The sequence below is a fragment of the Triplophysa rosa genome, unplaced genomic scaffold (genome assembly GCF_024868665.1).
Source record: "Triplophysa rosa unplaced genomic scaffold, Trosa_1v2 scaffold270_ERROPOS360715+, whole genome shotgun sequence".
In the NCBI taxonomy this organism is placed as follows: domain Eukaryota; kingdom Metazoa; phylum Chordata; class Actinopteri; order Cypriniformes; family Nemacheilidae; genus Triplophysa; species Triplophysa rosa.
The window spans coordinates 67,811-84,934 of NW_026634285.1; the positions used below are offsets into that span (position 1 = coordinate 67,811).

General features: G+C 38.0%; 2 protein-coding genes and 1 long non-coding RNA gene across 4 annotated transcripts; all 3 read left to right on the top strand.

The window, feature by feature from the left end:
• LOC130550252 (uncharacterized) lies at positions 1–4,938 on the top strand. Of its 2 annotated transcripts, XM_057327673.1 has the most exons (3): positions 1–680; positions 987–1,205; positions 4,403–4,938. In XM_057327673.1, the coding sequence occupies exons 2-3, from the start codon at positions 1,004–1,006 to the stop codon at positions 4,645–4,647; spliced, it is 447 nt and encodes a 148-aa protein (XP_057183656.1). In that variant the 5' UTR covers positions 1–680; positions 987–1,003; the 3' UTR covers positions 4,648–4,938. The 2 variants fall into 2 exon arrangements, with proteins under 2 accessions (XP_057183656.1, XP_057183655.1); XM_057327672.1 differs by having other exon boundaries at positions 1–1,205.
• Positions 4,939–5,386: 448 nt separating this feature from the next.
• Positions 5,387–9,549, top strand: LOC130550253 (CDK5 regulatory subunit-associated protein 2-like). The gene is made up of 4 exons (XM_057327674.1): positions 5,387–5,629; positions 6,616–6,671; positions 8,451–8,515; positions 9,153–9,549. The coding sequence occupies exons 1-4, from the start codon at positions 5,550–5,552 to the stop codon at positions 9,369–9,371; spliced, it is 420 nt and encodes a 139-aa protein (XP_057183657.1). The 5' UTR covers positions 5,387–5,549; the 3' UTR covers positions 9,372–9,549.
• A 6,280-nt stretch (positions 9,550–15,829) lies between these two features.
• On the top strand, positions 15,830–17,048 carry LOC130550254 (uncharacterized). Its single transcript, XR_008962375.1, has 3 exons — positions 15,830–15,879; positions 16,176–16,707; positions 16,982–17,048. It is a non-coding gene; the product is annotated as an uncharacterized LOC130550254 (long non-coding RNA).
• The last annotated feature ends 76 nt before the right edge of the window (positions 17,049–17,124 follow it).

The window sequence follows — 17,124 nt, forward strand, 5'->3', positions numbered from 1 at the left end:
TATTTTGTTGTAGTTAAGAGCAGATCAACGTGAGAGAGATCTCGTGGGATTATAAAAACGTGTTTTGTTTTTGATTTAGTAGGACGTGGGTTACACGTCATATATACACACAAGATGTTTACTGATGAAAATGATCAATGCTTTTACCAAAACACATGGTTACTGTAGAAAACACAGGACAAAATACTTGAATCGCAATTTGCTGTTGTAAGCTTTTCCAGCATCTTCTGGACAGTGAACACATGATGTCCAGATCCAGATTTCTACAATAAGACCACTGAGGGAACCACACAACAACCATTACACGAGACATTTACACAACATGATTTGACATTTACGAACACACATATTGAGTTTAAAGGATGTTAAACTCTTCAACGCATTCATTTGAGTCTGTTTCATCGATTTTAGTTCAATTCTAATCGATGCTTCATAAACTTAGGAGGAGGAGGTTTACAGTGTTAAGCATTGACCTCTTTATGGCAAAATCCAGTTTAGTGTCATGACTAAACATAACACGTAAGCCTTTATAAAGCTGGATCATAACCACTGAGAAACCCTTTGACCTTCAGAAACTCACCCAATCACAGCACTGCATTCATATCTCATGTGTAGACGTGCACGGTGTGAATAAACTCTGTTTTTATGCCATCGGCCTCATCGGAGCTCTCATTCTAACGGTATGTATTGCACATTTACAGTGTGTTCATGTCTGTCTACTGTATATAACTATGAAAATTACATTTATGATTGACAAGAGATGACTGTGTCATCTCTCCACAAAAACAGTGCGTTCCTCAGTTAATAGCTCTCCACTGCATTTCATATTTTGACTTTCTACATCATTGAAGCACCCAGATAGTTTCAATCATTTCAGTATTTTACCCTGGGAAGTTAGAGTGATTTGATATAATAACTGGCTCTCATCTTTAATAAGATGAATAAAATGTTCAGCAGTAATCTGTGATGCGAGATGTGTTTGACAGGTGTGCTGCACGTCACGATGGCTGGAGACCGTGATCTGGCCACGCCGACCCCCGGCGAGGAGGACGAGGTCTTCTTTAAAAACTATGTCCCACCCGCTCGAGACGCCATCCATCTTCCCATTCATGTTTTCTACCTCATCCTTGCGTTCATGGTCATAGTAGCAACCCTCTATGCCATCATCGGACACCTCATCAAGGACCTGATGCATGATTTTGCAGGTGACGTGACATTTTACAGCTGTATGAGACACAACAACTGACTTTATTAACAAAATCACAGGCTCGAATCTCTCACATACTAAACAAAGGGTGGGTTGCACCAACAAGGATTAAAGTCAGCAGAGTTAGAGCTAATCTAATCTAGGGTTTGTTGATCCTAGTTTTAATTGAATTCAAATTGCGTTGCACCACATCATTTTAAACAGAGATGAACAAATCGTGGATTAAAACTTTAACCTGTATTTAAACCGTCATATGCGATTCATTTTGTCCGCCGTGATGGATTTGCCGGTGTAACTAAACAGTGTTGCACTGCATGTAAAAAGGACAGAGGTGGGTAGAGTAGCCAAAATCTAGTAAAGTAACTAGAGAAATTGTTACTCAAGTAAAAGTCACTATTTTAAAAATGACTTGAGTAAAAGTAAAAAAGTATGCAATGAAAAAACTACTCAAGTAGCTAGTTACTTAGTTACTTTGTATAGGCCTACTACATTAAATTAATATTAACGCCAATATTTTAATATTACATTTTAATCAACATGTTTAATTATCATAAGCAGATCTTTGGAATATACTTGAGAGACTAAAGAATATACAAACACAGAAGAGACAAGCATTTCTGTAAATTTCATCTAGTCCTGATGTCAATGTAGTTTACACAACTTATTTAGAATAATAGACCATGTCAAACTAAAGCATAAACTAAACTCAGAGCATTTCCTAAGATGATCTAGAGCATCTGCAGTGCTCTCTTAAATGAAATACACATTTTTGAACAAAGCTCATGTTTTCTCGTGTTGTGTCACGTGTGTGTTGTGAAACGCTCTTACTTGTAAACAAACAGTAAACAGTGAACCACACGCCCATCAACACGTTTTCTTCCTTCTGTTCTTCAAATGTATATTTCTGCAAGCCCACGTCTCTGTGTCTGACAGGTAACGCGCATGTTGCTGTGTCTGACGAACAGGTCGCGCGGGGGCGGGCATTTATCATTGCTGGCAAACAATATGACACATTTGCAGTTTTGATTGTATAGATATAGATTCATATCCACTTCATCCAACGCTCTTTGTGTTCTGCGTGTTCTTAAGTTTCGCGCTACGAGGAGTGAGTAATCCTGCTTCAGATGATTCAGATCGTGCTGCGAACTGAACAAATCATTTGAACTGATTCATTAGCCTATTCAAATGGTTTTGCCCATTGTTCAATTAAAGCTTTCAAAGGAATCGACTCAAAAGAATCGATCACTCGGGAATGCCCGTAAAAAGAGACGACGACCTTGAAATAAACAACGCGTTTTAAAAAGCATATTTTAAAATGAAGGAACGAAGGAACGTCACGCAATGTAAGTTATGTAACGAAGTAAAAGTACAGATTTTCTATGAGAAATTTACTCAAGTAAGAGTAAAAGTACACACTTTTAATTTTACTTAAAAAGTACATAGTTTCCAAAATGTTACTCAAGTAAATGTAACGAAGTAAATGTAGCGCGTTACTACCCACCTCTGAAAAAGGAAATAAACAGCTCGTGCATGTAAAAGAAACGTCATTTTGCTATTTTAAACCTCTCTGTGGATAATTCGTCGATCAGTCTGATCATCCATAAACACATTTCACATGCCTTGAGCGCCACATGACAGTTGAGCCGCATCATTATCCTGCAGCTCGCGACTGGAGCAGACATGAGAGAGAAGAGCGCTGTACGGGAGTGACGAGCGGGTGGACCTCTGCCGCCGCGAACGGCCCCGGTACGCGGTTGTGTTTCCGGGGGTCGTCCTCGTCGTGTTCTAGGGCTGTTTGTGGCAGCACCGCCGGTGTTGTACCGAAATCAGCCTCCCCGTGAGATTACGATTTCCCTACTTCTGATTGGTTCATTCACTTAGGATGCTGCTTTGTGATTGGTCCCTATTATATAAATCCCGCCCACACCTAATCCTTACCTTTCGTAGGGGAATACAGGGGAGTCGTAATCTCACGGGGAGTCGGATTTTGATACAACACCGGCTGAGGTGCGCCTCTTCGGGATCGGATCCGGACCACAATTTAGACATGGCGCCCACAGTACCTTTGTCCCTGATCACTGGTGCCGCTAAAATAACTCTTCTCAGGATGTCTGTCTGTTCCCGTTTAATCACAGACGTCGTGCTTGTATGTACTAGATAAGAAAGCAGGGCATCTTGAATTTGATGCTTCACAGCCGGCCATTTATGCCATTTATTAACCACGGTGCCCTCACTCGTGCTGAGGTGTTTTATTTCCATTTTTATTTACAATAAACACAGCACTGAAGCATAACATGACGCCTGTGTGTCTGTTCCCGCACATTTTATTATAAATGTGTGTTTTTTTTATTTAAACCTGGTTTAAAGTTAATCCCTAACTGAGAGATAAATCAGAGTTTAAAATAACGGAGCAACAGAATTAAAGTTAATCTAGATTTACTGCTAAATTAAAACCTGGATCAAATGAGAGCTTAAATATAAACCTGATTATTTTTAAACAAGGTTTACAGTTTGGTGCAACGGAATTATTAAATAAACCTTGATTTAATCTAGATTTAAACCTAATCCTTGTTGGTGCAACCCACCCAAAGTTTGTTCAAGCGTGCTACTAGTATGCTTCTTTACAAAACCATACTTTCAGTCGACTTTATGAGTAGACTTGTTATGTACTCAAAGTGCACTACTGTGAAGGGCCCTTACACTTGAAGTCAATTCAAAAGTATACTTTTATAAATTACATTTTTTTTGTCCCAAGAAGCATTAAAATAGTACATTAAAACAAAACGCACTACATTAATGATTTTTTTTCATGTATTTTTGGCCCTTTGCCTTTAGTTTACAGTGCAGTCGTAGACAGGACAGGAAGTGAGGTGGGAGAGAGAAGGGGATGGGGACAGCGGAAGCGCAGTTACGCTACATGTCTGGAGCACTGTCCACACCACCACAGCCTCCGACTACATGAATGAATGTTGTACTGGTTTAAGTCTTAGAGTCCTAAAGTGTCCAGCAGACAATTAAAACATTTAAAATGAAATACTTCTTATTTGTACAAACTATTCAATAATGATCTGTCACTTTAATAATCACAGGAAAATGATGCATGCAATGAACTGTGATTCTATTTTTTCCCCAACCAGAATATCTTCTTGCTCGCTCAGTCCAGGTACTGTACGTAATGTTGTTGTTTTTTTGCAGACTCTTTGTTTGGAAAACAGCCAGATGAGGTCCAGATCAACCTGTGTGAGACCAAAGATAAATTCATGGTAGACTGGTGTCCAGAGACGAGTCCAGAGCTGGAGGAGATGGCCCGAGCTGAGGAGATCCGGGTGGTGATGGAGGGCAACAGACACACACCGGCCATCTGGATCATCTCTGATGGGATGGAGCCGCCCAGAGTACCGCGCTCCGGCCCGCGTGTGGCCTTCGGCAAGAATGTATAGAAAGGGACTTCATGTACAGTAACAGATGGAGGTTCTTCATAAACACTGACGCTTGTGTAACAGAGCGATTACTCACACATAAACACTTTTGATTGTTGTGACACCTGCTGGTGTTTCCTGTGTACTGCAAATAAAAAAGATGCTTGATGTTATGACAAGCTTGAGTTTTGTGAGTTTTATGAAATTCCCCCTTACATGGTTTTACTACAGTAAGTAGGCTAATTGTAGTAACCATGTTTTTTTTGGGCGAATTAATTATTAATATTTGTATAACTATGGTTATTGTAGTAAAAGTATGACTAATTTGTGGTTACCATGGTGTAACTATTGTGTTTTTTTTGTTTGTTTTATTTGAAATTAAGGGTTAGTTTTCCTGAGGGCCAACTCAAAATCGTGTTGCTGTTAACAGTTTTTATACACGTATACAGTTTCTCCATCTCTGATCTTTCAATAAAAATGTTTCTAAATATAAATAATTATTGTTTGCTTGGTTTTGTTTCTTAACGCTGACCAGCACTCATAAAATATTACTGTATAGATACGACAGTACTGTGATAGTTTTTTAGCCTATATAATAAAATAAAAATGCAATGTCCATAAAGAAAAAAGAAATATAATACTATCAGTAATACCATTCTTTATGAGATTTGTGAGATTTTTTGTTGTATAATAATACAAAATGGTTTAATGTTCATTGTGACGGGCTAATGTAGGTCAAAGGTAACTCCGATGAGACCGAATGAAGGAGAGCCGCGTGCGATCCGAACAGCAGCCCAGCCCAGCCCAGTCGAGACGGCGGGGGCGCGCATTACCTGTCCTCATTCACGCGCAGAGATGCTGAACGCACCATCATCATCATAATGGTTTCTTTCTTTCGTGAAGAACGACACGAGAACAGATAGATGAATGATCATGAGATCGATGTTTTTACGATGGATTGGAGCGAGAGAGCGGATGACACGAGCTGGACTGAACATGCGCGGTGAGATCCAGTCTGACTGTATCAAATGCTTTTATTCATCTGTGTCGTTAAATAAGAAAAATATGTAGGCCTACTGAATCACTGTGTATTTGTTTCACGTGTATGTGCGTTTATCTGCACTCTCATCAGCACCACCGTCACATCACCTGCAGGCCTGACGAGTACGAGCTGCGCGTTCTGGAAATATATGTATAATAACATGTTTTTATATCTGATTTTTAAACATCAGCTGTGCTCGTGCTGATGTATGTCGATTTGCACGTGACATGTTAAAATGGAGTGTCTCTTTTGTCTGTATGAAAGAGGGAGAGAGAGAGAGAGAGAGAGATGCTTCACATATTTCTTTATTCGATACAAATGGCGGTGGGGCAAGAAATCACGGGGTCAAAATGTTTTAGAAAAATATGGAATATATTAATATGTTTCATTAGCCTATCTGAAGGGATTCTGTCATTATTTATTCACTCTCATGTCATGTCTTCTTCAGAACACAAAACAAGATATTTTGAAGAATGTTGTAATCAAACAACACTGAACTTCATTGACCACAAACCCATTTCTCAAAATATCTTATTTTGTGTTACACTGAAGAAAGAGTCATATACAGGTTTACAACCACATGAAGGTGAATAAATCATGACAGCATTTTGATTTTTGGGTGAACTATCCCTTTAAGTATCTAAAATATTCATGTTAATTCGAAGGGATAATCTACTTCAAATTGTTTTATATTGTTTTTAATTCATCTCTTTAAATATCTAACGGCATGCATTTCCTGATATCAGTTACCATTAGAACAGAATATGGATGTCCAGACTGTAAAACTTTTGATATTTATGATATTTAGCGTTATATTTTATAATATATTGTTAAATTAATTATATTTATCTTAGAATCCTGAAAATTCTCTAAAACGTTGAACGCAGCAGAAACACAGAATATTTGTAATATTGTATATTGTAAACGATCTTCTTTTGTTCTCTCAGGGGTTTTATTGTGGATGGAGATGGAAACGGGTGCAGAGCTTCTGGAACTATGACAGGTAACAGCAACACACTGCTGAACAAAAACATATCATAGACTTACAGTGAGGGAAATAATGATTTGATCCTCTGCTGATTTTGTAAGTTTGCCTGCTTACAAAGAAATGAAGGGTCTAGCATTTTTATGGTGGGTTTATTTTAACTGATAGAGACAGAATATAAAAAATCAGGGGAAAAAATGTTACATAAAGGTTATAAATTGATTTGCATTTCAGTCAGTGAAATAAGTATTTGATCCCCTACCGAACAGCAAGAATTCTGGCTCCACAGATTGGTTATGTGCCTATATGGACCACAGATTAGTCCTGTCACTTTAAGAAAGTACTCCTGAGTCAGCTTGTTATGTAGATAAAAGATGCCTGCCAACAGAATCTGTATCTTCCATTTCAACCTCTCGTGGTCCAGACCAAACAGGTTTAAAGGATGTCAGGGACAAGATTGTAGACCTGCACAAACCTTGACTAGGCTACAGACAGAAGCTTGGTGAGAAGGAGACAACTGTTGGTGCCATTATTTGGAAATAGAAGAAATACTAAATAACTAGCCCTTGGTCTGGAGCTCCCTGCAAGATTTCCCCAATGGAGTAAAGATGATGATGAGAAAGGTTAAAGGTCAGCCCAGAACTACACGGAAGAAGCTTGTTCATGATTTCAAGACAGTTGGGACCACAGTTAGCAAGCAAACCACACTGTAAAAAAAATCCCGTGAAAAAACAGATAAAGTACTGGCAGAAAATTACCAGAACATTTTCCTTTATTTTACAGACATTTCCATTAATGCTAAAATGCAAATGAAAGCAGTGCAAAATGTAAAATACAGGTAAAACAACTGTAAAAATGAACACGGAAAATTCCTTCCTATTAATACAGTATATTGTGCCCTATTTTTACGGCTTTTTATTAGAGTGCACTGGCAACATGCAATGCCACAATAGATTAATCGAAATCCTGAAGCACCCGCAAGGTCCTCCTGCCCAAGAAGACCCGTCTGAAGTTTGACAAAGAACATCAAGATGATTCAGAAAAGGCTTTGGAGAAAGTTCTGCAAGGCCAAAATGGACTTGTGTGTTTGGAGGGAGAGAAATGCTGACTATGAGCCCAGGAACACATCCCTACAGAGAAGCACAGTGTTGGAAACATTCTGCTTTAGGGCTTTTTTTCTCTGCTACGGGTACAGGATGACTTCACCGCATCGAGGGGCTGAGGGACGGGCCAGTGTACCCTAAAATCTTGGACGAGAACCTCCTCCCCTTAACTAGATCACTGAAGCTGGGTCGTGGATGTGCCTTTAACATGGCAGAGACCCAAAACATATTGCCAAGACAAGCAAAGAGTGGCTGAAGGAGAAGCACATTAAAGCCAGTCTCTAGACCCTAGTCCTATAGAACATCTGTGAAGGAGGCGAAAACGACAGCCAAGACCGGACACATGTGCAAACCTGCTGACCAACTATCAGAAATGTCTGACCTCTGTGCTTGCTAACAAGGGTTTCTCCACCAAGTACAAAGTTATGATTTTCTCGGGGATCAAATACTTATTTCACTGACTGAAATGCAAATCAATTTATAGCCTTTATAGAACATTTCCCCCTGATTTTTTTATATTCTGTCTCTATCAGTTAAAATAAACCCACCATAAAAATTATAGATCCTTCATTTCTTTGTAAGCAGGCAAACTTCAGCAGGGGATCAAATCATTATTTCCCTCACTGTATATCATGTTACACATATAAAATAAAACATTATTGATTGTGCTGGGTGTGATGTGTTTGTTGTGTAGATAATGTAAGCGAGAGCGCCGATTCAATTCCACTACAAACTCACACACTCAAAGAATTTGAACAGGTGAGATTTCTATATTTATTATGATCTGCACCATGAATGATAAACAGATCAAACACTCGTTGCTGTCATATGCTTGATGTGTGTTCACTGCCATCTGACAGTCCCCAAACACACGCACTCACATGCATTTATTAATATAAAGTCCATGTTGACGTCAGCATGTATTTTAAGAAGTCACAGACATTTGAAGAAGAATTTGGAAGAAGTAATATCACCGGTCTGCCTAAGACACAGAGAGAGAGAGCTTTGTCGCTGTCAGAATCTCCAATGCTTTACACTTACCTTCATCTCAACCCATCTGTCCGTCTCTCTCTCTATTTCACGTTGGTGGCCGATCATCTTACATACGGCTGGAGTCTGTGATCTGCTTGGCTGTCAGAGATTCCTGGGATATCTCGTCCGGGTAAAAACAGCTCGACTCTCAGGCGCTCTATCATAAAGTTCACGATGGACTCAGAGTGGACGGAGCTTTGCGGCTCCGGGCCCGGCTTTCAATATCGGCAGTCATGACAGAAGAACTTTTGTTTTTAGACGTTTTTTATGCTTGTCTGTAGTTTTTTTTAATAGGGCCATGTTGTAGCCGAGCTTGAGGCCGTGTGTGCTGGAGATGTCTAACACTTACCGTACTCTCTCACAGCACCTCAACGACCTGAAGAAGGAAAACTTCAGCCTCAAACTCCGCATTTACTTTCTAGAGGAGAGGATCCAGCAGAAGTTTGAGGACAGCAGTGATAATGTCTACAGAACGGTGAGTGGCTCAGAGGTGAACGCAGCGCTCCGACCTCCATCAAACCCAGCTGCAGCAGCTCATCCAGGGTTGCTTGAGAAATGGGGTGAAACAGGTTTGGAGTTGTAGTCTGTAGGACGGTAGGTAATCCACAGGCAAATCCACGAGCAGACACAGAGAGACAGTCCAAACAATACAACAACCCTTACACAACAAAAATATAATGCGATATAGTATAATCTATCTATCTATCTATCTATCTATCTATCTATCTATCTATCTATCTATCTATCTATCTATCTAAATCTAAATCTATCTATCTAAATCTAAATCTATCTATCATCTATCTATCTATCTATCTATCTATCTATCTATCTATCTATCTATCTATCTATCTATCTATCTATCTATCTATCTATCTATCTATCTATCTATCTATCTATCTATCTATCTATCTATCTATATATATATATATAATAACATATAATGAGATATATTACATAGTACATTTCCATATAGGCCTATTGGAAACATATTTTTCAATATACAGAAATATATGCATTGACAATACATGGCTATTGAACATACAAATATATTTAGAAACGAAGACAAAAATAAATCTTAATATTCATCACATTTGATCTTTTCTTGAGTATATATTGCACATAGATGTTCCCATATAAATGTGATTGTATAGTATACACATATATGGACACATTCACAAAAGGAGTGTGCGTACTTCTCTGTGTACGTGTGTGTGTGCGTGCGCGTCCGTGTGTCTGCGTGTCTGTGTGTGTGTGTCTATGTCTATGTCTATGTGTGTTAGTACGTGTGCATATTGTGTGTGTGGAGTGTTTTGTATGTGGGTGTTTCTGTCTTCTGTGTTTTCACCTTTTTCTTGTGTTTACAGGTACAACTTTAATTGTTTTGCTTATAGTCAATATGTCTCATGTACAGCTGCTTTATAACAATGAAAATTCGCAAGTTGACTTGAGTTGAGTTAAAGCAGATTTCTAGTTCCCAGCATGCTTTGCTTCGGACTGGTAAAGGAGAGTAAACATGTTTAAATGTAGGCAGTGTTGGGTAAGTTACTCTGAAAAAGTAATTAATTTTCTAGTTACTAATGACTTATTCAATAGTGTAATTAGATTACTGTACAAATTACTCTCTCCAAAAAGTATTTAGTTACTTATTACTAATTACTTTCTATATCCTACATCAACCTTGATTAGTTAAAGGGGTCATATGGCGGAAGTACGTGTTTTTCTGTGTTTTTGGTGTGTTATAAGTTGCCCATGCGTGTATTAGAAACGTAAAATTGCAGAAATGAAAGTGTGGGAACAGAAGATGCATTCTATCTAAAAGCGAATGCTCACCCAGACCTGCCTGAAACACCTCGTGTAACCACACCCCGGCGAATCTACATAATTTCGTAACATGATTTGACTAAGACCGCCCAAATCTACACGTAGTTAAGGTGGCGTAATTGTAAATCTCATTGTATCGTCTGTCAGTAAAATTGCTTTGGAACCTGATGTTCCGAATATGGTAAGAGGCGTTACATTTCCGTGAAATGCTTGCAGTATTTGACCAATCACTACGCACTGGACAACTGGCCAATCATAGCACACCTCGCTTTTCAGAGCCATGAGCTTTGTCAAACATCTGCGCGTTTCAGAGAGGCGGGGCAAAGAGGAGATACAAACATGCACGGTGTGTGGAAAATACAACGTTTTTTAAACTTTAAATTGTGTATACACATTGCGTTACATCTAAAACAAACAATAATATTCCTTTTAGCCATGCAATATGACTCCTTTAAGTGATTCAAGGATAGGCATGAAAGGGCTCTTTTAATTCATTCAAATAAATAATATTAAAGTACATAAAGTACTCTTATTAACTGACTTGTATTACAAATGTGAGAATTAAACATTAAAGCACAGATTTTAAAGTTAGACTTTGAATTTTGATGTTAATTCCACTAGTACACACACATATATTACACAAAGTATTTAGTTTAATTACATCAAAAGTAACTGTAATTAAATTACAGAAAAAATAAGAGTAATCCCTTACTTTACTTTTTCAAGGGGAAATTAATTAAATTACAGTAACTAATTACTTAGTAACTAGTTACACCCAACACTGAATGTAAGTGTTATTTCATGTCTTTTTGCTGAATATTAATATAGAGGGAGATCTGTTAGTGTTTAATGTTGTATTACTTTTAAATGTAGAAGGGTTTCTAGTATGTGTAAATGTGTGGGGTTACCGTGGTGATGAAGAGTAGAGCCTGTGGTTAGGATAACGATTGGCCAATCATCATCATTAAGATTATATTATTAAGACTTTATCTGAAAAGTGACGGCTGTGCGCTTCTAAGTGCAGTGATTGTCTGTTCACTAACTGCTTTAGTATGAAAATATTTAGTATTTTCATTAAATTATGAAACAAGTATATATTTCCATATATGTGTATGGCATGAGTAAATATATGTTCAATATATTTTTACACATCCAGTACCATATCTTATCACATGTACATCAATATATTATAAAGGGTATTACTAAATATAAAATTACATATATTGTGACATAGAAGTAAATATATTGTCACATATTTTTCATATTTTTATTTAATATATTGTCAAATATTTACACAATATAGCCTACTATTCTGTATATTTTCTAATTATGTCATTTAATATCTTTTTACTTCATATATTAGGAAATATATTTTCTTTCCATATTAGAAGGTGACAAAACCAAAGCAACCCTAATATAAACAAGGCCAAGCCAAGAATGACTGTGAAAAACAGACATGGCAAGGCTAATAGAACACAGGATGATAAGGATAATGAGTCGAGCAAAGGGTTATGGGTAATGTAATGTGATGTGGCAGTGCAGGTGATGTGGGGACGGGTGTGAGAGGTGAGATAACCGCCGGGGATTGTTAAATCCTATATATACTTTGAATGCTAATAAAAGGATGTTGAAATGTTTAAGGGGTTTACAGTGGAGCTCTTACAGTAATAACCGTGTGTTTGTTTAAGTCCAGAATCACAAACACAGAGGGCTTTTGTTTTTCTTTCATCAAAATGTGTCATGGTGAGGTAAAGGCATTTATTTATGGGATGTTTGTATATAAACGTATATGAGTTCTGAACTGCTGACAGTGATGTTTAAAAGTGAATTAAAAACGTTTACTCGCCACCTGTCATGTGACATCTGCCTCGTAACTCCTTAGTTTTGACATTTAAAAATGCTTTATTTTGAAATATAATTTGAGATTTCTGTAACACGCGGAGGATTCTCGATGTTTTGAAGTTAATGTCAGATGAGACGGAATGTGTCAGAACATGTGCATGTGGATCAGTTTAGATGACTCTCAGGTCATGGCGGTTTATGTCTTTGTGTCTGCTGATGGTGATTTATTATTGATTGATTTATTTATAAAAGGAGGGGTCAGAAGTAATCACTCATTTCTAGGGTTGGGAATCGTTTCAATTTTATCGATTCCGATTCCAATTCTGATTCTGCTTATCAATTTCGATTCTTATCGATTCCCAGTTTCGATTCCACAGTTGAAGTAAAACATTTAGATATCAACCTGTATGGTCATTTAGCCTACTTATTGACTTGTTTGCAAAATATATGTATATATTTATGAGCACCGTTTTGTGTATATTTACACATAGAAACACACCTTTTCTGATTTATTACAATTTGTATTATCATAGTTGAACTACATCATGGTTAAACTGCAGTTACTATAATGCAACTATGGTTAATTTGTGATTCCTGTGCTTTAATGAAAATTCTATAGCTAAACTATGCTTACTACAGTAAAAAATATCGATCATTTTCATAAGGGCTTTTATTGAGATATCAGCAGATCTTGCAACGCATGTACTTTTCTGAAAATATGCACACAGGAATTGATAAGAGGAATCTCAGTTATCCTCAGATGAAACTGAGTCTTTTCCTTTAGCGTCTGAAAGTTTAGATGTCTATCATCAGACATTCACTTGACGTTCAGTGTTTGCACAGGAAACAGATTCTAATGGGCTTCAAATATGTTTATGGAAATATATATAAATAAACTACACCATCAGAAAGTGACAAATAAAAGCTAAATTTATACGGCACACTGTGCTCTAAGCACTTTATCAGGCGCCATTTTAATTTTCGACCCTGCTCAGCCAATCACCTTCCTCGCAGATGAACGGGATTATAGGATATCAAAGGCAGTGAAGTATAATCTCCTCACTGACTGGACGGGTCACGTTTCTGTTCCTTCACTGGCCTGAAGACTAGTTTAAATGTGTATTTGAATGTAATCAATCTGAGAAAACATGGCGTTTATTCATCCTAACAAACAGTCAGAATAATCTTGTGGTGTTTGTAGATGTCCAGATGGGTTTCAGTGACTCCATCAAATCTGGCTTCTTGTTTCCACCGGCTCTGGTCTTTATTTAGCATCTGTGTGAAGCGTTGAGATGTGGTGATTGGTTCATTCTGAGGTCTCCTCTGCTGTGATTGGCTGATCAAGTTACTGGATGTGTGATTGACAGTGATGTCTTTGTGATTCACCAAGCAGCTGTTCTTCATTTACTCATAACCTCTGTGATGTGTGTGTGTTCCTCATCCAGTCAAGAATCATTCAACTGCCCTCATCTGTGTGTGTTTATGAGTGTGTTCTTGTGTGTACACCCCCCCCACACACACACACACGCACGCACGCACGCACGCACGCACGCACACACACACACACACACACACACACCACACACACACGCGCACACACACACACACGCATACACACGCATCATTTTCAGTGTGCACTACTTTAGTACTTTTACATGTTGTTACATGCATTGTTTATGTGCATTTGTTTAAAGCTAGAAAACTCTTCAGAGACGAATAAACTCTTGCTACACATTCAGCATAAACATAAATGTAACAGTTGAAAAACATTCTGTTATGTAAAAAAGTAAAGAAAAATCTGATGAATAAGAATGTGATTTAAGTTGTGTTCAGAAATGCAGCTTGTGATTGGGTTTGCTCTGCTTGTTCTCTTATGTTATGTTTTCTGACTGTAAATGTTTCAGTAGGTTTTTCATTCTCTGGATTTCATTCATTTGTTAATGCCTTAGTTGTTTTGAGGACACAATGTATTCCGTCAGCACTTTTGTCTAAATAAATGAATGTACAGTTAGACATACACGAGAACATGTGTATGTGCAGAGAGAATAGGATTATTCGACTTGATGCGGCGCCGCAAGATCCGACAGGCGGATAACATCAAAGTACCGCGAGAGCGATTAAAAAAACATCAAAAGTTTGCTTTCAAATCGCTCTCGCAGTACTTTCATGTCTTTCGCCTGTCGGAAGTCCAACGAGCCCAGTGTACAGTTAGACATACATGAGAACATGTGTTCTACAGCTTTAATGATCATTTTGAATCATGTGTTTGTAAAGCACTTTGACTTTATTTATGTCTTTTGCATCTATTCTTCTTCATTTGTAATCAGTTTTGTGTAGAGCAATAAACTTATTGAGATGACTTATATAAATAAAGTTACCTTGAAGACAAGTAATGCATTTTAAAACATTGTAAACATTACAAATAATTTTGACATTATTTTACAGTAAATTACATACAGAAGTGTTTTAAAAAGAAGCACTTTCAAGGACGTGCACACATGTTTTGTTATATTTATAGAAAATCTGGATGAAGCTGTTGTGTTGTGTTGTTGTAGTTCAGTGGACAGCTGGAGAGGGAACGTGCTGTTCTGTGTTCACTGACGTTACCCTGTCATGACACTGTGACCTTATCAAAGCACGCGCGCGTGTGTGTGTGTGTGTGTGTGTGTGTGTATGTTTTTCAGCAGGTAAACAGTTGTTCACTTCAGTTATGTTTTGGTTTCAGGATTGAATTCCACGGCTAAATATAACCTGTGAGATTCCCCAAGCGTCTGTTAAATGATACCACTGATTCATGAGATGCTACAGAACACAACACACACGCACACACGCACACACACGCACACACACACGCACACGCACACACACACACACACACACACACACACACACACACACACACACACATACTGGTACGGGGGGTTTATGAGGACTTTTTTCCCAAACAAGTTCCATCCTAGTTTGTGAGGACCCATCTTTCCCTTTGTCATAGAGGTTAATAAGATTTATTAAACTGATCCTTATGGCATGGGGTAAAAATCTGACTACTCAGAATTAAATTCTAGTGAAACAGTCTGGAATTCTGAAGACCTGACATTCTACAGCACTGTGAGAACATGGCAGGAGTGGGCGTTTCCTGACTCAATTGTGACTTATGAGGACTTCCTCAAATGGTTTAGCAAGATATCACCTATAAGCACACAGATCATTAAACATGACAATCATACATAATTTCCCCTTAAAAGTACTGAATTACTGAACTTTGTTTTTAGTTCAGCATATAGAAAAATATACTTTATCAGCAAGTGTTTGAACTGTCTTGATCCTGCAGATCAGAAACTGATTTCACATTAGAAACTTAAATATATTGTTGCTTTTTTTCATAGGAAAAGGAAAAGTGCCCCCAGATGAGGCTGTGAGCTCCACAGGTACAGTATATGCATTCTTATTAGAATAATTAGATAATGCACAATCAACTGTTTTCAAATTTATTGATGTTAACAAAGATTATTAAATGCTGAAAAACTATATTGCTCATTCATTTTAGCTAATACATTTACCAATGTTAACAAATACAATCTTACTGTAAAGAGTTTCTATAAAGTATGTGAAAAATGATTTTTGAATAATTAAGTACACCCAAAACTAAAACGTTCGAAGGGCATAATTGAACCCCTTTAAACGACATTCCAAGAAAACAAATGTTTTTCTTTTTTAATTGCAGTGCCCAAATCAAGGAGAGTTGTGAAAAGGCCATGGAGCCAAATGGAAGTGAATGCCGTAATGAAACATTTCAAAGCACATATTTTAAAGGGACACCTCGCCACAAAGGCAGAATGTGAGCAGTGCAAGAATGCAGAAGACCCTGTCCTAGGAGAAAGAACTGTGCAAAATATAAGGGATTTCGTGAGGAATCGAGGTTTGATGTTTAAAAAGAAATGCTCTTAGAAAGATCAGTACCATTCCGTTAAGGTCTGTGGCTTTTGTTCAAGATTTGAGTGGATGACCCTGTTTTTGTTCAAAACATACGGTTATATATTAAGTAAGACATTTATTGACGTGTACACATTTTGTTGTGTTAGTGTGTATGTTAGTAATGTGCTGATGAATCCAGATTGTCCTCACTGTTCAGGTTTGATCAGGTGTGTGTGTGTGTGAATGATGTCCTGATGAATCCAGATTGTCCTCACTGTTCAGGTTTGATCAGGTGTGTGTGAATGATGTCCTGATGAATCCAGATTGTCCTCACTGTTCAGGTTTGATCAGGTGTGTGTGTGTGTACGTGATGTGGTGATGTGTACATTGTTTGGTCGTGCGGGGTGTGTGAATGATGTGCCTGATGAATCCAGATTGTCCTCACTGTTCAGGTTTGATCAGGTGTTGTGTGTGTGTGTTGTGTGTATGTGGGTGTTACTGTGCGCTGCGTTGAGATGATGTCCTGATGAATCCAGTTGTCCTCACTGTCAGGTTTGATCAGGTGTGTGTGTGTGTGTGTGCTGTGTGTGTCTTTTTGTGTGCGTGTCACGTGAGGTTTGATCAGGTGTGTATGTGTATGTGAATGATGTCCTGATGAATCCAGATTGTCCTCGCATTCCAGGATTGGTTAGGTGTATGTGTGTTTATGTTAGAGATGTCCTGTCCGTTATGTCCTGGTATGTTAATTATGTTCTTAT